Genomic DNA, 25,176 nt, shown 5'->3' with positions numbered 1-25,176 from the left:
CTGAATACACAATTTAGTCTGGCTCAGTGAATCTGCATTTTTACATAAACAATAGGGCAGAAGCAATCAGATATGATTTGTCTCAGGTGAGCAGAGGAATGACTTTCTGTCCTGCACCTGTGAAGATCAGCTATCAGTTTACATTGCCAGGGTGAAATTCAACAGGATTGTTTTAGGGTAAAGATCCTGAGGCCTACAAGGAACTTCCCTGTGGGCAAATTGTGAGGGAGGTATGTAGCTTTTTTATAATTGTAGCTATCTTATTTAGGAATAAAATGGGAGGCAGGTTTGCCTGACGTAGTTTTCAGCTTTTCTCTTGCCGTAGTGATAAATCGGTCCCGAGATTTATTTTCCTTTCACAACCGCAGCCGCTGTCAGCCACTTCCAAAACTACAGCTTTTATCAGTGACTCGTCAGCCATTGCACACACAAAAATCAGTTCTCTCTCACAGTACAATGTAATCCCTGATACCCCAAAGTCAGATTGATCAAGTAACTTACTGCAAAAGACGGTAGAGCTTTAGATCTGAGAGGAACCTGCCCATGACTCTTTGTACTCCACTAGGAAAACAGACCAACCTAAGGAGGGATGAGTGGCACCTTTTCTGCATTCCTCGAGGGGTTTTAGAGTCATTAGAAGTCTCCTGCAGATTCCTTCACGTGTTATTGAAAATGGCAAAAGGAAGGAGGAGCAGAAGTGGAAGGAAATAGAAGAACAAGTCATATAGGAGCCAATTTGGGGAGGTTTTTAAGCTAACTAAAAGGCCAGTGAGAAATTGTACATTTTTCTCAGCAGAAGTCATGCCAAAAAGATAGGAAGCAACTGAAAAAAAAATTCTGGAAACAGCATCCAAAAGAAGAAAAAGCAGAAAAGGCCTTTAAAAAACGTTTATAGCCTAAATATTAAACTTTTAATTAACCTGACTTCTGACCAGTGTTCTAAAAAAAAAAAAAAGCCTCTGCCTTATAATTCTTTGTGGTATTAAAAAACGAACACTAGGGCCGGGCACGGTGGCTCACACCTGTAATCCCAGCACTTTGGGAGGCCGAGGCAGGTGGATCAGGAGGTCAGGAGTTCGAGACCAGCCTGACCAACATGGTGAAACCCCGTCTCTACTAAAAATACAAAAATTAGCCAGGTGTGGTGGCATGTGCCTGTAATCCCAGCTACTCAGGAGGCTTAGGCAGGAGAATTGCTTGAACCTGGGAGGCAGAGGTTGCAGTGAGCTAAGATTGCACCATTGCACTTCAGCCTGGGTGACAAAGCCAGACTCTGTCTCAAAAAAAAAGAAAAAAAAAAAGAAAAAAACAAATGAAATATTGTGCTATCTTCAGTCTAGTCCTTTTCCCAAGAGGAAAAATAAAAAGCACATTTTAAGTAAAAAAAAAAAACTGCAAAAAAAAAAAAAAAAAGATGAAGGTGTGTGTGTGCTTTGGGTTTTCCCTACAGGCATTCATGATGAAGTCTAACCATGGTGGGAGACTCAGGTTATAGAAACAGTGGAGAATAAGAGTGGTCCAACTGTGGTAAATCTTTTTTTTACACAAAGATTTTCTTAATTTTTCTAATACAATGAAAGCATCTACCCCAAAAGTGGAGGTGTTTTATCTCTTCCTCTCTGATCCTTATTCCTGTCACTTTTTCTTGTCTGGTTGTGTTATCCCTTTCTTATTCTCTGTTTTGATGGAAATGGCTAAAAGGTTTACCATTATATTGATGTTCACTATCAGGTTTTTGGTATATGCCCCTCATTGGGTATATAGGCTGGGATGCTTTCATATCTTTCTCTGTCATTTCTTTAGCAATGGGAACATTAAAACAATGGCTACCCAAAGAAGAAGATGAAGGGAAGGTAGAAATGGTCTCTGGCATTGAAGTAGATGAGGAACAACTAGAACCAAGATCTGATGATGATGATACGTAAGTAGATCATTTGCCGATACCTAAGTCAAGCACTGGTACAAAGTGAAAATGCTGCAGTTGAGACATTCAAAATAGCCAACTGAGACCTGGCTACAAAGATCAAGTTTTACAATGCACGGGTTTGGTTCTGGGCTCTCCATTCTTCTCCAATGGCATCATTTTCTACATTTGCGTCAGTGATACTCTGTCTTAACTTCCATGGCTTCCATCGTACCTCCTGATACCTGGTGGGGCCAGTCCTCACACATTGTGCTAGCAGTCTTCACAGCATTTTCTTCAAAATTATCTTAACTATTATTGCCCATTCCTCATCATACACAGTATATCAAGCTTGTCCAAGCCACAGCCCAGGACAGCTTTGAATGCGGCCCAACACAAGTTTGTAAACTTTCTTAAAACATTATGAGATTTTTTTTGCAATTTTTTTTTTTTTTAGTTCATCAGCTGTTGTTAGTGTTAGTGTATTTTATGTGTGGCCCAAGACAATTCTTCCAATGTGCCAGGGAAGCCAAAAGATTGGACACCCCTGCTGTACCTCTTTGCATTCTCTTATAAAGTATGAGAAACGTTGTTGGGATTTTGGTGGGAATGACATTTTATTTATTGATTGAATTATGGGAATTGGCATATTTGGGATTATGAATCTTTTAAAATTATTATTATTATTATTATTTGAGACAGAGCCTCACTCTGTTGCCCAGGCTGGAGTGTGGTGGCACAATCACAGCTCACTGTAGCCTCGAATTCCTGGGCTCAAGCAATCCTCCCACCTCAGCCTCCCAAGTAGCTGGGACCACAGGCACATGCCACCATGCCCAGCTAATCTTTTTTATTTTTTGTAGACATGAGGTCTTGTTATGTTGTGCAGGCTGGTCTTGAACTCCCAGCTTCAAGTTGTCCTCCCACCTTGGCCACCCAAAGTGCTGGGATTACAGGTGTGAGCCACTGCACTTGTCCTAAAAATTATTTTTAATTGGCAAATAAAAATTGTATTAATATATACTTACGGTATACAACATGATGTTTTGAAATATGTACACATTGTGGAATAGCTAAATCAAGCTAATAAATATATGTATTACCTCACATGCTTATCATTTATTTATGGTGAGAGCACTTAAAATCTACTCTCAGCAATTTTCAAGTATACAATAAATTGTTATTAACTATAGTCACCATAGTTATTGTATATAACTATGCTGTACCATAGATCTTCTGAAATTATTCCACCTGTCTAAGTGAAATTTTCTACTCTTTGACCAACATCTCCTGGCTTTCCCTTCCACCTTCTCCCAACCCCAGCCCCTAGAAACCACCATTCTACTCTCTGCTTCTATGAGTTCGATTGTTTTTGATTCCACGTTAGTGAGCTCATACAGCATTTGTCTTTCTGTGTCTGGCTTATTTCACTTGGCAGAATGCCCTCCAGGGTTATTCATGTTGTCACAAATGCCAGAATTTCCTTCTTTTTAAAGGCTGAATAGTATTCCATCCTGTATATATACACCACATTTTCTTTATCTATTCATGCATTAATGTGATTATGAATCTTAACATCCATAAATACAGTATAGCTCTCTATGTCTCTTTTTTCTTTGTATTTTTAAGTATTTTTATAATTTTGTTTATGGCATAGGTACCACTTAATTTTGTTGTTGTTGGTATTTTAAATGGGATTTTTTTGTATTTTAATTTTATTTATTTTTTATAAAGATGGGGGTCTCACAGTGTTGTCCAGGCTGGTCTCGAACTCCTGGGCTCAAGTGATCCTCCCGTCTCAGCTTCCCAGAATGCTAGGATTATAGGCGTGAGCCACTGTGCCTGCCTAATTTTATTTTTTAATTGAAAAATTTTGATTTTACATATTCATAGGATACACAGTGATGTTTCAATACATATGAAGTATAGCAGTCAGTTCAAGGTAATTAGCGTATCCATCATCTCAAACATTTATTGTTTCTGTGTGTTGGGAGCATTTAATATCCTCCTTCTAGTGATTTAAAACTATATACCATATTACTATTAACTATAGTCATCCTACAGTGGTATAGAGCACTAGAATTTATTCCTCTTATCTAGCTGTAATTTTCTGTCCTTTAACAAATCTCTCCCTTTTTTCCTCTTGTGTTTTCAAGAGGAATGTATAGAACTACTGCTACTGTATAGAACACTACTGATGTATCCTGTAACTTTACTAAACTCTCTTATTAGTTCTAAATTTTGGAGTCCTTTGAATTTTTAAAATTTTATTATAATTTACTTAACATTTGTTTTGAGACAGGATCTTTCTCTGTTGCCCAGGCTGGAGTGTGGCAGCATGATCATATTCACTGCAGCCTTGAACTCCTGGGCTCAAGTGATCCTCTTGCCTCAGGCTCCAGAATAGCTGGGACTACAGGTGTAGCATGCCACCATGGCCGGCTAATTTTTTTGTTTTTTGTAGAGACGGGGTCTTGCTATGTTGCCCAGGCTCATCTTGAACTCCTGGCCTCAAGTGATCCTCCCACCTGGGCGTCCCATAAAGTAAACTGTGAGCCAGATGCTGGGATTACAGCATGAGCCACTGCACTTGGCCCATGATTTACTTTTAAAATACGTCCGAAATTTTTTAAGTAGACCCTTTTCAGTCTTCCTACTACCTAACTCTTTACATCAGCTACACAGTCCTCCTCCCTACAGTCAACCAATCTAATCTGCTTCTTGTGTATACTTCTCCAGAGGAATTCCATACAAATATAAGCAAAAATATATTTCTTGTGTAAATGTGTCTTTTTATATAAATGGTTCCATAGTGCACTGTCCTATAATTTGCTTTTTTTTAATTTAACAGTATTATGTTGAATACATATTATTGTTTCAAAAACTAGTATATGTATAGTTTAAATTTCCAGAACAAAAAGTATTGGGTCAAAGAGCATGTACACTTGTAAATTGGATATCATAAAATTGTCCTTCACAGAGGTTACACCTATTAACATCAGTATCTAGAAGTGCCTATTTCCCCATTCTCTTGCTCAGTGTGTTGTCAGATTTTTGGATTATTGCATAATTGATAGGTTAAATAAAAGTCAGTTCATGATAGTTTTAATTGGCATTTCTTTTATGAGTGAGGTTATCTTTCCATATGCTAAAGAGCCATCTTTATTTCCTCTTTCAGGAAAATTCGTTCATGGGCCATTTTTAAAATTTGGGTATTAACATTGTATTGATTTGGGAACTTTCTGCACTTCAGGGAAATTAGTCTTTTATCTGTAACATGATTCAAAAATATTTTCCTTGGTTTTTGCCTTTTATTTTGTTTATGGTGACTTGTGCCATGTTATTTTTGTTTAGTTAGATTAATCAATTATTTTATAAAACAAAGATTCTAGGATTTTTTTTTTTTTTTTTTGAGACAGGGTGTCCGTCTATCATCCAGGTTGGAGTGCAGCGGCATGATCGCACCTCACTACAGCCTCGACCTCCTGGGCTCAATCTAACTTCCCACTTCAGCCTGCTGAGTAGCTGGGACTACAGGCACTTGCCACTATGCCTGACTAATTATTTTATTTTTTATTTTTTGTAGAGATGAGGTTTCACCATATTGCCCAGACTGGTCTTAAACTCTTCTTCTTCTTCTTCTTTTTTTTAAACATACAGGATCTTACTTTGTTCCCCAGGCTGGAATGCAGTGGCCCGATCATGGCTTACTGTAACCTTGAATTCCTGGGCTCAAGTGATCCTCCTGCCTCTCAGCCTCCTGAGTGGCTGGGAGTATAGGCATGCACCACCATGCCCAGCTAATTTTTTTTTTTTTTTGTAGAGACAGGGTCTTGCCGTGTTGCCCAGGCTGGTCTTGAACTCCTAGACTCAAGTGATTTTCATGCCTTGGCCCCCCAAGGGGTTAAGATTACAGGCATGAGCCACTGTACCTTGTCAATCCCAGGATTTTAAAAATATATTGATTATTTAATTTTCTCTATAGTAAAATATTTTATTCATCTTTAACTTTATTCATATTACACTACAAAGTGTGGATCCAACTTTTTTTTTTTTTTTTTTTTTTGAGATGGAGTCTTGCTCTGTCGCCCAGACTGGAGTGTAGTGGCATGATCTTGGCTCACTGCAACCTCCACCTCCTGGGTTCAAGCGATTCTCCTGTCTCAGCCTCCTGAGTAGCTGGGATTACAGGCGCACACCACCATGGCTGGCTAATTTTTGTATTTTTAGTAGAGATGGGGTTTCACCATGTTGTTCAGGCTGGTCTCAAACCCCTGACCTCGTGATCCACCCGCCTCAGCCTCCCAAAGTGCTGGGATTACAGGCGTGAGCCACCGTGCAGGTCCCAACTTTTTTTTTTTTTTTTTTGAGACAGAGTCTTGGTCTGTCGCCCAGGCTGGAGTGCAGTGGTGCAATCTCGGCTCACTGCAAGCTCCACCTCCCGGGTTCACGCCATTCTCCTGCCTCAGCCTCCCGAGTAGCTGGGACTACAGGCGCCGGCCACCACGCCCGGCTAATTTTTTGTATTTTTAGTAGAGACGGGGTTTCACCGTGTTAGCCAGGATGGTCTCAATCTCCTGACCTCGTGATCCGCTCGCCTCGGCCTCCCAAAGTGCTGGGATTACAGGTGTGCGCCACCGTGCTCGGCCCCCAACTTTTTTTTTTCCCCCAAATAACTCCTCACTTATTCCAGCACCATTTACTTAAAAAGGTTTTTTATTCTGGCCGGGCGCGGCAGCACTTTGGGAGGCCGAGGAGGGCAGATCACAAGGTCAGGAGATCGAGACCATCCTGGCTAACACGGTGAAACCCCATCTCTACTAAAAATACAAAAAAATTAGCCGGGCGTGGGGGCAGGTGCCTGTCGTCCCAGCTACTCGGCAGGCTGAGTCAGGAGAATGGCGTGAACCGGGGAGGCAGAGCTTGCAGTGAGCCGAGATCACACCACTGCACTCCAGCCTGGGCGACAGAGAGACTCCGTCTCAAAAAAAAAAAAAAAAAAAAAAGATTTTTTATTCTAATTTGAAATGCTACTGTTATGGTATGTTTTTATACGTATTTGCATTCAATTCCTATTCTTTCTAGTCTAATTATTGATTTATAAACACATTGTTTATAATATAGTTTATTATTTTGAGGGCTAGGTCCCCTAAATACTCTTCCTTAGAGTTTTCAGGCTTGTTTTGCTTATTTTTCCATATGGACATTAGAATCACCTTGTCTAGCAAAGGAAGGAGGAAAAGAAGGAGTTTTCTTAGCCTCCTTGCCAGCAGAATTTTGGAATCCAAAGGCCTCTTTTCGTTTCATACTGTCTGTGTCCCTTTCAGTCCAACCTGGTTATGCTTCTGTATATATATTTCTTTCAAAAATCTTAGAGGTCTCTGCAACTCTTATTGGGAGGCACTTCGTTAGGTAACATCCAGACCCACAAATCTTTTTGATATAGGCCCTTCTCTATCTTGGGCTTTGGCTTAGACTACAGAGAAACAACACCCTTAAATTGCCTAGAAACCCTACTGTTTGAGAATAATTTTGAGACTTATTCATGTTGTTGTATATATTGGTAGTTCATTTACTTTATATTGCTCAGTAGTATCCCATTGTGTAGATATACCACAATTTGTTTGTAGATTCACCTGTTGGCGGACATTTATGTTGTTTCCAGATTTTGGCTATGAATATTTGTGTATATTCTGTATGTGAACCTAAGTTTTCATTTGGCTATGAATATTTGTGTATATTCTGTATGTGAACCTAAGTTTTCATTTCTTGTGGGCAAACACCTAGGAGTGGAATGGCAGAGTTGTATGGTTGGTGTACTAGGGTTCTCTAGAGCGACAGAAGTAATGGAATATAAAGGGGAGTTTATTAAGTATAACTCACACAATCACAGGGTCCCACAATAGGCCATCTACAGGCTGAGGAGAGAGGAGAGCCAGTCCAAGTTCAAAACCGAAGAACTTGGAGTCTGATGTTCGAGGGCAGGAAGCATCCAGCATAGGAGAAAGCTGTAGGCTGCGAAGCTAGGCCAGTCTCTCTTTTCACATTTTTCTGCCTGCTTATATTCTAGCCGTGCTGGCAGCTGAATAGATTGCGCCCACTCAGATTAAGGGTGAGTCTGCCTTTCCCAGCCCATTGACTGAAATGTTAATCTCCTTTGGCAACACCCTCACAGACACACCCAGGATCAATACTTTGAATCCTTCAATCCAATCAAGTTGACACTCTGTATAAACCATCACAGTTGGTAAATGTTTAACTTACTGTTTTCCAAAGTGGTTATTCTATTTCACATTCCTGTGAACAGTGTGTAAGAGTTCCAGTTGTTCAACATCCTTACCAACACTTGGTATGGTCAGTTTTAACATTTTTAACCCATCTACTAGGTGTGAAGTGGTGTCTTTTAATTTTAAAATTATTTATATATCTTTGCTACTAGTTCTTTGTCAGATATCTGCTTTGCTAACATTTTCTCACCATCTGGGTATTTGTGTTCATTTTCTTAATGGTATGATTCAAGTTGGAAATTTCTGACTAATTTTTTTTTAAGCACTTTTTTTCTTTTTTCTTTTCTTTTTTTTTTTTTGAGATGGAGTCTTGCTCTGTCACCCAGGTTGGAGTGCAGTGGTGTGATCTCGGCTCACTGCAACCTCTGCCTCCGGGGTTCAAGCCAATTCTCTGCCTCAGCCTCCCGAGTAGCTGGGATTACAGGTACCTGCCACCATGCCTGGCTAATTTTTGTATTTTTAGTAGAGACAGGGTTTCACCATCTTGGCCAGGCTGGTCTTGAACTCCTGACCTTGTGATTCACCCACCTCAGCCTCCCAAAGTGCTGGGATTACAGGCATGATCCACTGCACCCGGCCTTAATCACTTTAAAAAAAAAAATCTGGATTTCTAATTTATTTGCACTTTGGACAGGGACTATCATCTGAATTTTAGTGATTTTAAAGGTTTATTGGACTTCTTTTACCATTGAGCACAGGGTCAATTTTATGCCTGTTACAAATGCATATTCTTACTATTTGGGGAGTACATATGTTCTATGTAATTATTGTATCAAGCTTAAACATTTTTTGTTAACATGTTCTGTAGCCTTTTTAAAACAAAAAATCACTTCCTAATAGAGATACACTGAAATCTTCAACTGTGTGATTTTGATGATTTCTCATCATTTGCTCTCCTTTTCAGTATACTTTAAATACATAGAAGCTGTGTTCTAATTTATGATTGTTATATCAATTTGGTAAAGTGTCCCTTTTTTACATTGTCACTTTTTTTTCCTATTAATGCTGTTTGCATTAAGTTCTATTTGGTCTGATACAGATATTACTATTCTAACTTCTTTATTTTTTTAAGTACTTTTATAATACGTATTTTTCTATTCTTTTATTTTCATCATTTCTTTGTGATTTTGTTATGCTGTATTTCTTATAAAGTGCATGTAGTTGGTTTATGTGCTCCTTGTCATGTGAAAATGTCTTTTAATGTTAATTTAGTAAAATTTATTATAATGTTGACAAATTTGGATTTCACTCTACCATACCATTTTGGTTTTCTATTTATTATCTTTTCTTATTTCTTTTTTACCCTTCTTTCCTAGCCTTTTGTTGGTTGACAAACTTTTCTATATTAATTTTCCCCCATAATAATTTTGAAGATACAGATTATATTTCTAATCTTTTAATGGTTAGTTTTTATACACTACCTACAAATTGATCTAACAAATTCAAAAGTTGCCCAGTATTCCTTCCTTCCTCCCAAATATGAAAAACACAATTTTAATCACCACAAAACCCTTTTATTCTGATATTTTAATATAGAAGTATAATTTTACTTAAAAAGCTTTTTTATTATTAAAAATTTCAAACATTTATAGTGCAAGTAGAGAACAGCATAATGAACGCTCATGTATCCATCATCTAGCTTCAACAATTATCAACATTGTTTCTTTTCTGTCTTCATGTCCCCCACACTTTTTTTTTTGTAAGTGTGGAATACTTTAAGTCTCAGATATCAAATCATTTCATCCAATTTTACCTTTTTTTCAAACAAAAATATTATATATATTATTATATGTATTAATATATACATATTCTCAAATGTAACTCACTTTGCCAATTTAGTTTATCATTTTTCTGAACTTGCCATTTTTTTCCTATCCCATGCTTTCCCTCTGATTTCAGTTTTTTTCTTGTTGATGTATATTCTTTAGTAATTATTTATGATATGTCAGTGAGTAGTAAACTTTCTTATTCTTTTCATATCAAAGATTGTTTTTGTTTTGACTTGAGTCTTCAGCAGTAATTTTGCTGGGCATATAATTTTAGATTGACAACTATTTTTTCTCCTGGCTTCTATTATTGTTGATGACACATCAACTATCATCTCATTGTTTTTCCTTTATAGGGATGCTAACTTTCTCCCTGATACTTTTATAATTTTTTTAATTCCTTACATTCTTATGTTTCACTATGGTATGTCTAGGTCTAAAAATGTCTTTTATCCTGCTTGCTTCACTTTCTTTTGAGAACACATGACTTTCTTTAGTTCTGGAAAATTTTAATATTTGCTTTTCTTATTGCATCCATTTTGATTCTCCAATTAGATATTAGATATATTTTTTATCTTCTCAATTATCTCCAGTAGTACATAATTGTACTTTCATATTTTTTATTCTCTTCTTTGTTCCTTTCCAGGTGAATTTTTTTTTTTTTTTTTTTTTTGAGACAGAGTTTCGCTCTTGTTGCCCAGGCTGGAGTGCAGTGGTGTGATCTCGGCTCACTGCAACCTCTGCCTCCTGGGTTCAAGCAATTCTACTGCCTCAGCCTCCCGAGTAGCTGGGATTACAGGCTTGTGCCACCATGCCCAGCTAATTTTTGTATTTTTAGCAGAGATGGGGTTTCACCATGTTGGCCAGGCTGGTCTCGAACTCCTGACCTCAGGCAATTCACCTGCCTCAGCCTCCCAAAGTGCTGGGATTACAGGCGTGGATGAATCCTTGAATACTGTTTTCTAAGCCTATCTGGGTACCATCTATTGAGTTTTTAATTTAAATGATTATATATTTCATGCCCAAGATAATTATTTTTTCTTATATTTATATGGTCTTGTTTCATTAATGCATAATGATTTCTCATAATTAAAAAATTTAAATGCTTTGCTTTAGTTTATCTTTTTGGGCATACTTACTTTAGGAGACTTATCAAAATCCTCCATAAAAAATAATTTCATCTGGAGTTAGTTCATGGTCCAATTTTTTTCTTTTATTAATTTTATGCCATCTGTCTTACCATTAGATTTATTCAGGTGTTAGAATTTTAGTTTGTGGGCTCATTTTGTTTTGGAGGGTTTAAAATTGCTTTTTCTTCCTTTCCTTCCTCTTCCTGTATACCTCCTAAATATCTAATAGGGTCTTCTTCCTTAGGTCCCCCTCCATTCTTGCTAGCTGGGACCCTTGAAGAGCAAGTGTGGTCTAGGAAAAAAATACCAGTAATGTGGCTTGTCTGTTTTAGCCCAATCTCTGGAAGAAAAATTCTCCCTAAGACATTTATAACCATAGATTTGACTTCACTTGTGTTTGGAGCTTGAATTACAATACTTGTATGGGCTGGAAACATCTATGTTGAGAAATTAACACTAAAATTAACATTAAGGGGTGGTAATACTCCTGGGATTTTTAGAAGTAAATATAAGACACTCTGGAGGGATAAATGTTGGATTTTTTCACTGAAGCACTGGTGAAGATGAACTTACAATTGAACATTTAAAAACAGAATCCACTATGAGAGATTGCAAATAGAACAAATGCTGATTAGATCATAAAGAATTTCAGATAATATAATTATCTTAGGAAGACTATAATACTGTATATTTAAAATTATTTAATTTAATTAAATTCAGGAATCCAAACATAAGAAAAATATAGTCCCTCGGTAAAGAGCAGGAAGTTTCTCTTAGCCTGTTTGGGCTACTCTAACACAATACCTTAGATGAGTTAACAAAAATATCAGAAATATACTTCTTCTAGTTCTAGAGGCTAGGAAGTCCAAGATCAAGGTGCCAGTAGAGGCCGGGTGCAGTGGCTCACGCCTGTAATCTCAGCACTTTGGGAGGCCGAGGTGGGCGGATCATCTGAGGTCAGGAGTTCGAAACCAGCCTGGCCAACATGGTGAAACCCCGTCTCTACTAAAAAATACAAAAATTAGCTGGGCATGGTGGCAGGTGCCTTAATCCCAGCTACTTGGGAGGTAGAGGCGGGAGAATCGTTTGAACCTGGGAGGCGGAGGTTGCAGTGAGCCGAGGTTGAGCCATTGCACTCAAGCCTGGGGGACAAAAGTGAGATTTCTCTCAAAAAAAAAAAAAAAAAAAAAAAAGTGCCAGTAGATTTGGTGTCTGGTAAGGGCTAGCTTTTGGCTCCATACACAGCACCTGCTAGCTGTGTCCTCACTTGGTGGAAGGAGCATACAAGCTTCCTTGGGCTTCTTTTATAAGGGCACTGATCCCACTCATGAGGGCTGTGCTCTCATGACTCATCACCTCCTAAAGGCTCCACCCCTTAATACTATCACATTGAGGATTAGGTTTCAACACATGAATTGGGAACAGGGGCACAAACATTCAGACCATAGCAAAAATTTTTATAATTCACTAGAACTTCTGGAAGTTGAAAAAAATCTATGAATAGAAATTAAAATTCGACTGATGGTTTAAAAAACAGAATAGGTACAGGTAATAAAGGAGTTAGTAACTGGAAGATAGGTGTAAGTAAAAACATGATGGAAAATGTGACAGAGAAGTTAAGAGGCATGAAGTCAAATGTATATGAAAAGGAGTTCCAGAAGAAAAGAATATGAGAAAACAATATGCAAATCAATTCCAGCTGTGAACTTTCTATAATTATTTGAAGCCAGGAATCATCATATCTGGGAAATAAAACAATTATCAAGCAGCAACAATGAAAATAAATTTATACCTATACACAGCATAGTTTAGTAGAGGAACAAAGACAAAGGAAAGATCTGTGTAAAGCACATATCTCAGGAATGGTAACAGTAAGTGGGAGTTGCACTTACTGGTCCACCCAAATTTATGGTCTCCAGTTTTAGTGGGGTCCTCCATGATGACTGGCAATCCTAAGCCTGGTCTGCTTCCTTCCCAGTGTATCAGTGATTCCAAACCCTCATCCCTCAGCTCACTCCCATCCACACACGCTCATCGTGTGACTGTGCCTCCTCCTTCACAGAGATAGTACGCGTTCTGCAGAATCAGTTTTCTAGCTCCATAACTTCTCTATATCCATGAGTCCTTCTCTCCTTTTCTCTCCCTATCTTCTTTTTCTTAGGAAAAACTGTCCCTCTTCCTGCTGAAAGCCCATGCTCTGCAGGTGCTCTAAAACCCAGCCTCTTTTCAGTGACCTGGCTCCTATTGGTTATTCCACCTGTCTCCTGTTTTGAATATCTACTACCTCCTTTCCTCAGCATATAAACATGCCCAACTCTTTCCCATTAAAACCAATAACCAAAAACCATTGACCCCATGTTCTCTAAATAATACCATTCCTTTCAGAGCTAGGCTCGCTGAAAGAGGAGTTTAAATTCATTGTCACCACTTTTTTTTTTTTTTTCAGATGAGTGTCTTGCTCTGATGCCTAGGCTGGAGTGCAGTGGCATGATCATAGCTCATTACAACTGTGTAAACTCCTGGGCTCAAGCAATCCTACTGCATCAGCCTCCTGAGTAGCTCTCCCAGCACTTTGGGAGGCTGAGGTGAGAGGATTGTTTGAACACAGTAGTTTATGACCAGCCTGGGTAACACAGTGAGACCTCCTAGCTGCTAAAAATAAAAAACCTGGGCATAGTGGTGCTCACCTGTAGTCCCCACCTGTCACCACTTTGTTAATCTCCATTGCTTTCTGGACCCACTGTACATTGGCTCCTGCTGCACGGCACTCATCTGAAATATTCTTTCAACAGTCATCTATTATCTTGAAATTGGCAAGTCAGGTAATCATTTCTCAGTCCTCATCCTATTTGGCTACTCCTTTGGCTTCCACGATACACATCTTCTTGGCCCTTATCAGCTCTTTCTCAATCTCCTCCACTTGCCACTTTTTTTGTTCCGTTTTGTTTTGAGATGGAGTCTCGCTCTGTCTCCCAGGCTGGAGTGCAGTGGTGCGATCTCGGCTCACTGCAACCTCCGCCTCCTGCATTCAAGTGATTCTCCTGTCTCAGCCTCCTGAGTAGCTGGAACTACAAGTGTGCGCCACCATGCCTAATTTTTTGTATTTTTAGTAGAGAAGGGGTTTTGCCATGTTGGCCAGGCTGGTCTCAAACTCCTGACCTCATACTTGCTACTTAAATATTAGGTTGGTGCAGTTACTTTTAGGTTTAATTTAGGTTGGTGCAGATTGTCTTATTGATCTATTCCCTTTCCTTTCTAAAAATACCAATGTTGCAGTCTTAGACACAATTTTAATTCCTGGTTCTATGAATTAGTAGCTGTGAGACCTTCAACACATTTTTTAACCTCTCTGAGCCTTAGCTTCTTTATTTGTAATTTGATGATAATGTCTACCTCAAAATGTTGTTAGTATTAAGTGAAATATGGTATAAGTACCCTAGGATATTGATGGACATATAGTAAGGGCTCGATGTACGGCAATTGTTTTTTTCTTTTTTTTTAATTCTCTCTTCCTCTCCTCTTAAACATTAGATGATGGACATTAATAAATATAATAAAGGGTGTTTAACACAATGTACAACTCAACAGAAGACTGATTCTCCCAACATTAGCTGTTTATCATGCTTAGAAAAACCTAGGTGAAAATGCAACTTTTATATTGCTCAACTGGGGATGGAGAAAAGGGAAACGAGTTTTTACATGTATTCTTCAGTACTTTCATATCATAATGCTGATTTTTACTGCTTATTATTTCAGAAATTTTGAAGAATCTGAAGATGAGTTGAGAGATGAAGTAGTAGAATACTTAGAAAAACTCGCTACTTTCAAAGGGGAAGAAAAAACAGAAGAGGCCTCCAGTACCTCTAAGGACTCTAGAAAGTCAAGAGAAAGAGAGGGGATAAGTATGCAGAAATCTGAAGAATTAAGGGAGGGCTTGGAGAATATTTCTACTACATCTAATGACCACATTTGTATTACTGATGAAGACCAAGGAACATCAACAACCAGTCAAAATATACAAGTGTGATTATTGTACTTTTTCTTAAGTAATAAGTTAGTGTCTATTACCTATAGTATTTATTTGGGTACAAGTCATAAATGCTCATTTACTGTAAGGGTTTTCTAGTAATCTCAAGGATTTATTAATTTTTCTTTCAATTTAGGAAGTAGAACTTTTGAATATAGACATTAATATTTTTACTTTAAAGTTTCTATTAAGAAATCTTAGGCCAGGCAGTCTCATCACTTTGGGAGGCCAAGGCAGGCAGATCATGAGGTCAGGAGTTTCAGACCAGTCCAACCAACATGGTGAAACCCCGTCTCTACTAAAAATACAAAATTAGCTGGGCATGGTGGTGCATGCCTGTAATCCCAGTTACTTGGGAGGCTAAGGCAGGAGAATCACCTGAACCCAGGAGATGGAAGTTGCAAGTGAGCCGAGATTGTGCCACTGCACTCCAGCCTGGGCAATAAGAGCGAAACTCTGTCTCAAAAAAAGAAAAAAAAAAAAAAGCTTTCAGCTAATATATGTGGCAGAGTAATGTGGCTCAACGCCCCCTCCAAAACATGTCCCATCCTAATCCCCACAGTTTGCGAATATGGCAAAGGAGAATTAAGGTTGCAGGTGAAATTGTTTGCTCATCAGCTGACCTTAAAATAGGGAGGTTATCTTGGTTTATCCACCTGGGTGCAGTGTAATCACAAGGGTCCTTACAAGTGGAAGAGGAAGACAAAAGAGAAAACCAGAGAGATCGCAGCATGAAAAGGACTCAGCCTGATGTTGCTGGCTTTGAAGATGTTGGACAAGGCCACAAACTAAGAATTCAGACAGCCTCTGGAATCTGGAAAAGGCAAAGAAATGGATTCTTCCCTAGAGCCTCCAGAAGGAACACAGCCCTGCCAAGAACTTAATTTTAGCCTAGTGAGTTCAATTTCATACTTCTGACTTGCAGAACTGTTAAGATAATAAATTTGTGTTAACTAAGTTTGTGATAATTTGTTAGGACAGCAATAGAAAACAAATACAATATACAGGTTCACTCATTTAACATAATCTGCCATTTTACAAAACTGATTTTGAAGTTTCTTGTTGCATTGAATACACTTTTTTGAAGCTGATGTTGACACAGGAATAAGGCAATTGAGCAAGAAGAACAAGGCATGGTGTGTTAATTATGCACTAAATGACCATGGCCATTTTGTCTAATAGTTTCAATAGTTTCTAATAGTTTCAAGTGCATAGGTTGAGGGCAGGGACTATATCTGGTCTTTATATCTTACAATGATTTTCTTATATACAGTTATTAGCACAGTGCCAGAAATGTTTCCTGAATTAATAAATGCTAAAACATTTCCTCATTAAGACTGTAAGCTGTTTGGTGTAGGAAAACTAACTTTTTAAAATTGATCATAACAATTCCAACGTTGAACATGGCCTGGAGCTTAACAGATGTTTATTTAAATACTAAGGAGTATGTCTGGGCTTAGGAAGGAGAGGGTGGTTACATTTCAGGGTGGTAGAATTCTGCCTGAAATATCTGCTTTATAATAAAAGTGAAATGTCTCACCGATACACTGTTAAACTGAGAAAACAAAGATGAGGTAAGGTGGGTCAGATTATTTCTAAGGTCTGTTTACTATTTACATTTCATATAATTTTCATTAAATGTGGAGAATGCAAGTCTTAGGAGTCACCTGAGGTACGTCCAGTTTTTTGTGACTATTTCCTGATGTTTGACAGACTGTTCTTTCAACTTGGTGTAGAGTTACAGTCTACTCTTTTAGGGAGAATGCTGTTTGTTCACATCATGAGGCTGTAAATATTTAAAATGTTCTCACCATTGTGTTCGTTTCCAACTGACACATGGCCTGAGAGATTGGAGTATCATTAATTCTGCAACTCTTTTAGTGCTCAGGATGTGCATGTTTATTTACTTTCAGGACTAGTTCAGACATAGTAAAACTGCTAGTGACTTCATGTAATCCTTATTCTGAACTGTATTTGAAAGCAAGGGAAATGAAACATGATCCCTAATAACCTCAAACATCCAAAGATCAAGTCAATTAAGGGCAAAAAAAAAAAAAAAGAAAAAAAAGAATGTTTAAGGATGGTAAATGAACACGCCAGGTGTGGTGGCGCATGCCTGTAATCCCAACACTTTGAGAGGCTGAGGCAGGAGGATCGCTTGAGCCCAGGAGTTTGAGACCAGCCTGGGCAACATAGGGAAACACCCATCTCTATCCACCCCTCAGAAAAAAAAAAAAAAAAAAAAAAGAATTAGCTGGTGTGTTGGTGTGCACCTCTGGTCCCAGCTATTCAGGAGGCTGAGGCGGGAGGATCACTTTAGTTTCAGCCTGGGAGGTTGAGGCTACAGTGAGCCATAATCCGTGATCACATCACTGCACTCCACCTTGAGTGACAGAGTAAGACCCTGTCTCAAAAAAAAAAAAAAAAAAAAAAAAAAAAAAAAGCATGTCAGGTTATCGGGTTTGTTCCCATGATAAGATGCTTGGCTAAAGTCTAGTCTATTTTAGGTAATAGTCACCAAGCTTTACTCAACAATTTTGAATTCTTTGCTGTAAACTGGAAGTATTCACTGTGATAAGTATACATATCTGCAACATTTTCAGCTGATTTTAGTCCCTAATTCTAGACCTTACCCATTTTACACACACTATTAGCTAAATCGTGTTCCTGAGGCATGGCTCTGATTACTTTACTCTGGCTTTAGCCTTGGCCTCATCTGTTAAATTGAAACTGTTCACCAGACCTGTATGCATTAAAAATTTTTTTTATTAGAAAAATCAGCGTCTTGCTAGCCATGTATGATAGCTATCAAATTGCTCATTCTGTAAATGGTAGCAATAAGTGTATCAACACTTTGACCTCCTCTGTGTCTAGTAACATTTGCATATAGTACAACTGAGCACATAGCACCAGAATATTGGAACAGATGCTTCTCCAAAGCCAAGGGTTGCCTTACATTTAGAGTGGGAACAGAGGAAAATGAGTTAGCAGAGGAGCAGCGGGGAGGGGGGTAAATTACAGGACATAATTTGCTTCTAAAAATTTGTGTTTCGTGTTGTAGTTATATAATTAACTTTTCTATTGTACTGATTGACAGATTTGGCACAGACATCCTCTCATTGTGAATATATATGAATATATCAGAGTTCTGGACTCTGGGGTATATTTACATAAACACAAGTATTCTGAAAGCATTGATAACCACACTGGTCTCTCATAATTTTGTCTATAAGATGACCTTAAAAAAATCCCTCAAGAATTATTTAAATCAAGTGTATGAAGCTCTGCAGTTTTTTGTTATGTCCGAAATATTCATTAAAAAGTTTATTAAACCTGACAGCCTCTTCTTAATGTTTCACAAGCAAGACAAACTTTTATTTTTGTTTCTTCTTTAATTGGCATATGGAGCTTGGGAATAGTAGTAGGAGAACAAGGAGACTATGTGAGGCATATAAAAGGCACCACACTGGAAAGAATCCAAGAGAATGAAAAATCACTTCTTTAAATAATATTTAGACACAGACTTTGTATCTATATTAGATATAAATCATGTCTAAATACAAATCTAAATAATATTTACAAATAATTATTACACAAAACCTATGTAACACACACTTTATAGTACACAACTGTAAATAAGAATACAAATCTCCACTGCTGTGGGTTCAAAACAGCAGGCTTGGACCACTCAAAAATGACATCTGAGAGGAATTAATAGTCATCCTGAAAGTTCTGCAGACAGACGCTAGCGGACAAACCACTTTGACACTTTTCATGCTATCATTCAGAAAAAAATAGAATACATGTAATACCAAATTAGGAACACTGATAATGAACATATATGCAAATTATATCTTCCAATGATATATCTGTGATATATGAAAATAATTTTGAAGAAATAAGCTTAAAATATAGTTTACGGAATTCCAGAAAACTTTTTCTTCCTTCACTACATCCTCAGGAATAAGGCAATTGAGTGGATAACAGTTTGAATCTTACTTCAAAGTGTAGCTACAAAGTAAGAAAAAGCACTGGGCCAGGAGTCAGAATATCCAGGTTATAATCTTGATTCTTTCATGAAACAGCTTTGTGACACTGAAGGAATCTACTAAATTCTTTAGATTTAAATTGTTCTTGTCTGTAAAGCTGAAAATAAGAGAGAACTGGGCTAATCTGTAGGGTTCCTTTCACTCCAATTTCTACCAGTCTTTTTCTAAATGGGATCATCTCTAACAAAAAGTTAGTTACAATGGTGTGTCAGAACATCCTGTGACTGACCCTCTGTTTGCTGCTTTTTGATCTGATGACAGATGGCTTGGAGATGTATCAACAACATAATTGGGAGTAGATAAGCTGGCCACATTGATGAATGACTGAGAGGAGACTGCAAAGAAATAATATACCGTTTCATTTGCCCCTTAACACAAAGATGAATCAGCCTGTGGATGGGGTCAATTCACTGAACTAGAAAGGATTGATTATATATGCATAAAGTGCAAAAGCTATAGGTCTTTATAGCCGTATCTGCTCACACATATATTCACTTTTCCATGCTAGTTATTCAGGATAGAAGGTGCATTAAATTTATACCAATTCCTAGCTACTGGCCTAGTAACTAACAATCTACAGAGTTGTAATGCATTAATAAATATAGGATTATAGAAGACATTTAGTATGTAATGTTACCTTTAAGTAACTCTCATAATTTTCTTTTTCCTTTTTTTCTTTTTTTTTTCTTTTGAGATGGAGTTTTGCTTATTGCCCAGGCTAGAGTGCAGTGGCACAATCTTGGCTCACTGCAACCTCCGCCTTCCAGTTTCAAGCAATTCTCCTGCCTGTCTCCCAAGTAGCTGGGATTACAGGTGCCTGCCACCAGGCCCAGCTAATTTTTTTGTATTTTTAGTACAGACAGGGTTTCACCATGTTGTTCAGGCTGGTCTCAACTGCTGACCTCATGATCCACCCACCTCAGCCTCCCAAAGTGCTGGGATTACAGGCGTGAGACACTGCACCCAGCCCTTAACTGTCGTAATTTTCAAAGTAGTTTCATCTACTTTCCATCTCATTCCAACTCTAAAAGGTAGTAAGGACTGGAATTAACAACTCCAGATTACAGATGAAGAATCTGAGACTCAGAAAGATAAAGGAGCAGCTTTAGTGTCAAAAGGTCAGAAGTTTGTAAATGAAGAAGCTGAAGGTAGGCCCAGATGTGCTAACTGCTTGCCCAGCGCTCTTTCAAAATGCCACCTTGCCATCTTACAATGCATTATGCTGGTAATAGATACCCTGTGGATGTATCTGTATATCATATCATCACTGTCAGAAAAACAACCTGAGGTTCTCTTGAATGACTTAAAGCTGACTTCCAGGCTGAGATGCGGCACTGTTAAGGGACAATGAGAGACCCACACAAATGTGCTGACAGCATAAACAAAAACAATTTTCACCAGTACCTAGTATGGAAAGGATTGCTGGCAGCACCTTGGCCTCTACCACCCTACACACACCTATAAAGCATCAGTCAGTCCCACCTCTTGACTGTATGCTTTGAGAACACGATTAAACAAGTCTGTTTAAAATTTCTTTTTAAAGGAAATCATTAGGTATATTCAAAAGGGTCATCCACTGTATTGTTTAGAATTTAAATGTACCAGAATTTTTCTGTGTTCTAATGTCTGATCAATTCTAACATGCTAGTCAATTAATGGTCATCCATTTTCTTTTTTTTAAAAAATGTGGCTCAACTACATGCAATGTGCTGAGCCAGTTTTGGAATCCACCCTGTAGCAGAGTAAAACTGGACCAAAGGAAGTGGAATCAGGGCCCCTGACTGTCACTTCTCCAGCTACACAACCTACAGTTTTTCTTCTTTATTGTGACGTGTGGTGATTCGTTTTGGATTCCTCTGTATGACAGGCAGGTCTGACCTTGAGGAAGACTGGTAGCCCACATCCTCTGCTTTTATGGGCTTAATGATATGGCCTGGCTTGGTGACGACCTTGGGAGTAGTCAGCTTTTGGAAAGCCCTCTGGGTGTTCCATGTGGATCCTATAGGGGTCTGGATGGTCCTTTCAAATTGCCGATGGTGGGTAAATGGATATGGAAGCACTTGTACCTGATGAGCTGCTGCGTGGATGTTGCGCTTCTCACTGATAATCACATTTGGCAAATTCTTATCTTTTCTTGGAGGACCCTCAGGGGCTTTAATGAGAAACTGGCGTCTTTTCTTGGCACTGGGCTTTAGGCCCACACCACCCCACTCGCCCCAGCCAGGTAGTGTCAGGTCCACGTCCTTTGGCTTACTTGCCTCCACAGCTTCCCTCTTCTCTTTCAAGAAATCTCTGATGACATCATCCCCAGCAAAAGCTTCCTTTATCATCTGCCTTTGGTCTCTCTCCTCTTCATCTTCCAGCTCCTCTATTATTGTGGGAACTGCCAAAGACCTCATGGAAGGAGACTGTGTGGTTAGGAAGTTCTGTAGGTTGATCAGTTGCTCCTTCTCTTTCTTCTCCTTAGGGGCATCAGGCCGATTATTTGGGGTCCTCTCTGACTGCTGTCCTTCTAACACAGGTCTGGGAAGCTCCTTATTTTGAAAACAATCTTCTTTTCCCAGCTCTTCTAGCTCTTCCAGAGTTTGTACTCTTTCTGACCTCTGTAGCAATAGGGGTTCCGCTTCTTCTGGGGCAGGTTCCTCTCTCTGGACCTGGGGAACAGTCCCCTCTGAACTTGCTTTTTGCTTCCTGGACTGATGTTTTTCCTTCAATTTCTGAGATAGTGCCCTCAATTCGGACAGCACCTCCTGGCTGCTAGAATCTTTTGTTTCTTGACTGCTTGCTGGCTCAGCATCCTGGTTGAGCTCAGATCTTTTTCTAAGGGATTGCCTCTCCTCAAATTCTCTCAACAAAATTTCTTCCTCTGCCACTGGTCTTTCTTCTGCCCCACTTGCAGAAACCTCATGAGCTGCAAGCTCTGGCAGTTGCTCAGGGTCCTCCTGTGTTGCAGCCTCTTTGGTGTCACTGGTGCAGCTCCTGAACATCCAGGGATTCGGTCCGTCCACATTCATCTGCACTTCATTCACTACATGAGGGACAAGGAGTTCTTCCACTTCTGTGCCTCCCTCCTCTTCCTCACTCTCAGAGGCTACCTGGAGTTTCTGTGTCAGTTCTTTGTTCTGGGCCAACTGTTCCTGCATAGCTTGGCGAGCCTCCAGGTCATATTTGGCCATAATTGCCTTTGACTTGGCCCATTTCCCACTGTTTTGGTGCTTAAGGCTCATTCTTTCCATCATTCTGGCATTTTCAATTTTTTCCATTTCTTCCAATGCCACAGTTGGATTAACCTTCTGTAGCTGCTCAAACTCTTTTAAGGCTTTCTTGGCCTTTCCTTTCTTCACGACTCTGTGATACTTTTTACTTTTGATTTTCTTCTCTTTTCGAGCCTTGGCCTCATAGTAGGACTGCAGAGCCCGAGCCCTCTGAAGCTCTGCTCGGTGCATCTTTGCCTCTTCCAGGCTCATGGCTTGGAGAGAGGCCTTTTCCATGGGAGTCAGTAAAGGATCTGTCACTGGCTGCTTGTTCTTATGGAGGAGGTTAAAAATTTCCTGCTCCAGGGGAGTTCTTGCCTTCCAGCCACTGAGCGCATGTTCAATGGGAGCAATGGCTGGCTGCTCCTTCCCCAGGGGAAAAACCAGCTGCTCTGCCTGCTGGTTCTTCAGGATGATAGGGTCCCATTTGGAGAGGACCTGTGAGGTTTTACTGAATGCTACTTCTCTGTGGATCTGTTCAATTTTTTCTTTGTTAAGAGGTAACTCCACCACCTTCTTTGATTTGACTCTATTCAGTTGCTTTTTTATAGTGGCCAAAGAAGATGAAGTTTTAACGGGCTCAAGCAGATCTGCAAGGACCAGCTTTTCTCCTGATCCTTCAGAACTGACACTGAACTCTGACACTTTCAGACTAGCCTCAGACCTCTCAGCCAATTTCCGCCTATTCTTTCCATCAAGGGAACTGATTGCTTCCAGAAGCTTTTGATGCTTTCTCTCTCCATCACTGTCCCCCTCATCTTCATTCTCACTCAAGGGGTAGTTTTTTGGCAAATCCACTAGTTCTTCCTGGTGGCTCAAAGCCAGATTCTCTGCAACCTGGTTCACATTCATCTCAGCAGCCAGCCTCTCTCATGTATACCAAGAATGGAAGCCGAAGGCTAGTCATCCATTTTCTTTTCAACACTTCCTTTTATTCTAAAAGGAAATTTTGTCTGTTTTCTAAAGTAAAATGATTTGACAAATGAGATTGAATTTAGAAAAATATTTACATATGAAGGTGTTTAACCAGTTTATATAAAATATCTTTAATTTTACAGATATGGCATTACTTAAATAACTTTTCCACAGATGATAGGAATGTCACTTCAAATTCCTGATCAGAGAATCTGCTTACAGATGCACGAGCACTTTTTCTGATTTGGAGTCTCTTTTCTGCAGACATGGAAAGAATGTGAGCGATAGTTTCAGCATAGTCTTCTTCACTCTCAGCCAGAAAGCCAGTTATATCTCCTTCGTGAGGAACCACAATGTCAAGCTTTGGGCCCCCCGAATTGTGTGCAAGGATAATTGTGCCAGCTGCCATACACTCCACAACTCCTGAGAAAAAAACAAAAATCATGTAATCTTTTAAGTTTTTGAGTGTGTTCATAAGAATGAGGATGAATAGAAATCTTCAATTTAAGGGACTTATGAGAAACTTAATTAAATGTATGTCTAGACATTTGCTTATTCAACTTCTACAGTACAAGATAAAATAATTTTAAGTTTTTTAGTTTTCAAAGCTTCATAATACTGCTTCACTTTTTTTTTTTTTTTTAAGAGATAGGGTCTCACAATGTTGCCCAGGCTGGCCTCTAACTCCTAGCATCAAGTGGTCCTCCCATCTTGGCCTCCCAAAGTGCTGGGATTTACCAGCGTGAGCTACCACACCCAGCCTGCTGCTTTATTCTTAGTTAAAATAGACAAGTAGATGGAAGACTAGCCTATTAAAAAAGATATATTGCAGATAAATAAAAAAGAAGACTAGAGAATGTTAGCAAGATGGTAGAATATTAACAGGTATTAGAAAAACAAAAGGAGTAAAAACATATAAAAAACAATTTTAATAGTTCAAATTACATTAGCAGAAAAAATAAAAAAGTGAATCACCTAAGTTAAGCATACTATCGCCGTGCTTATGTTACTGCCTGGATTTCTGGCATATTTGAGACTACTGCATGCCCAACAACAGTGCTGAACTAAATGAAAGTTGTGGTTAGTTTCTGCCAAATGATACACATGAAATATAAATTACTCTAGCCAGCCCTTCTTAGCCGTATTCCTAGAAGAATTAAGCCCTTCAGGGAATGATTCAAGTGACTGCTTTCCCAATTATCTGAAGGATGGTACAGAGCTGATATCATCCTGGATGTATAGGAGAGAAATTAAATCATTCCAAATGTTTTTAAAACTGGTGAAATCCCTGCAGAACAGAATTCAGTAGCTTATATCATATTCTGCTTGACGCTGGAGAGCATGCTGTACTTTCTCAGAGACCTGCATCTTTTACCCTTTCCCTCTCTACTGGCTCCTTCCTATCAGCTAGGAAGCTAGGGCACCACATGCCCTTTCTCAGGTCCTGCAACACCCACCCCTAGCCACTGTCTCTTCTCCCCCTCCCCGTACTTCACAGATAAACTTACTGAAAGTGTGGTTTGCACTTACCAACTCTACTTGTTCACTTCTGAGTGCTCGACTTTTGATTTTTGCTCATAGTCTGACTTTTGCTTCTACTTCTCCCTCAAGACTGCTCTTGCCCAGGTCACCAGTGACTGCCTTAACTTCCCCAGCATCTGGGCAGCATCGGAATCTGTGCCCTCTCCATTCTTCTCCAAACACTCTCTTCCTTGGTTTCTAAGACACTGCACTTGGATGGCTTTCCCCCCGTCTCCATTTCTTCTCCCCATTGCTCAGCTGTTCCTGTTCTCTGCATTTTGTACTGAGAGCCTCTTTTCGCTCTGTACATATTCCCCAGGCGAT

At 39.1% G+C, this 25,176-nt stretch overlaps 3 protein-coding genes across 8 annotated transcripts in view; 1 reads left to right on the top strand and 2 right to left on the bottom strand.

Annotated features, from left to right (window-relative positions):
* NEK5 (NIMA related kinase 5) overlaps window positions 1–17,184 on the top strand; it is a 93,753-nt gene extending 76,569 nt beyond the window's left edge. For all 4 annotated transcript variants that reach the window (XM_055096810.2, XM_034936747.3, XM_034936746.3 and 1 more), the window contains 2 exons: window positions 1,804–1,921; window positions 14,843–17,184. In XM_055096810.2, the coding sequence (XP_054952785.2) occupies window positions 1,804–1,921; window positions 14,843–15,113 (389 nt within the window). In that variant the 3' untranslated portion in view covers window positions 15,114–17,184. The remainder of the gene's footprint in view (window positions 1–1,803; window positions 1,922–14,842) is intronic.
* The window catches only part of ALG11 (ALG11 alpha-1,2-mannosyltransferase), a 49,506-nt gene that overhangs the window by 9,749 nt on the left and 14,581 nt on the right, over window positions 1–25,176 (bottom strand). Inside the window, exon 4 of one of the 2 annotated variants that reach the window (XM_008962080.6) lies at window positions 23,447–23,754. The exons of the other annotated variant lie outside the window; for it this stretch is intronic. Within the exon in view, the coding sequence (XP_008960328.1) occupies window positions 23,483–23,754 (272 nt within the window). The 3' untranslated portion in view covers window positions 23,447–23,482. Of the gene's footprint in view, window positions 1–23,446; window positions 23,755–25,176 lie in introns of those variants that run through there. 2 annotated transcript variants of the gene reach the window in all.
* On the bottom strand, window positions 18,462–23,268 carry UTP14C (UTP14C small subunit processome component). Of its 2 annotated transcripts, XM_008962082.5 has the most exons (2): window positions 23,099–23,174; window positions 18,462–23,033 (listed from the first exon to the last, which is right to left on the bottom strand). In XM_008962082.5, the coding sequence occupies exons 1-2, from the start codon at window positions 23,172–23,174 to the stop codon at window positions 20,968–20,970; spliced, it is 2,142 nt and encodes a 713-aa protein (XP_008960330.1). In that variant the 3' UTR covers window positions 18,462–20,967. The 2 variants fall into 2 exon arrangements, with proteins under 2 accessions (XP_008960330.1, XP_054952786.1); XM_055096811.2 differs by having other exon boundaries at window positions 18,486–23,268.

The sequence above is a fragment of the Pan paniscus genome, chromosome 14, assembly GCF_029289425.2.
Source record: "Pan paniscus chromosome 14, NHGRI_mPanPan1-v2.0_pri, whole genome shotgun sequence".
In the NCBI taxonomy this organism is placed as follows: domain Eukaryota; kingdom Metazoa; phylum Chordata; class Mammalia; order Primates; family Hominidae; genus Pan; species Pan paniscus.
Note: the sequence above shows the minus strand (reverse complement) of the source record. Positions and strands in the feature narration are given on the sequence as shown.

Excerpts from the sequence above, each read along its gene's own strand:
- UTP14C (XM_055096811.2), bottom strand. The coding sequence starts at position 23,268 with ATGAATGTGAACCAGGTTGCAGAGAATCTGGCTTTGAGCCACCAGGAA.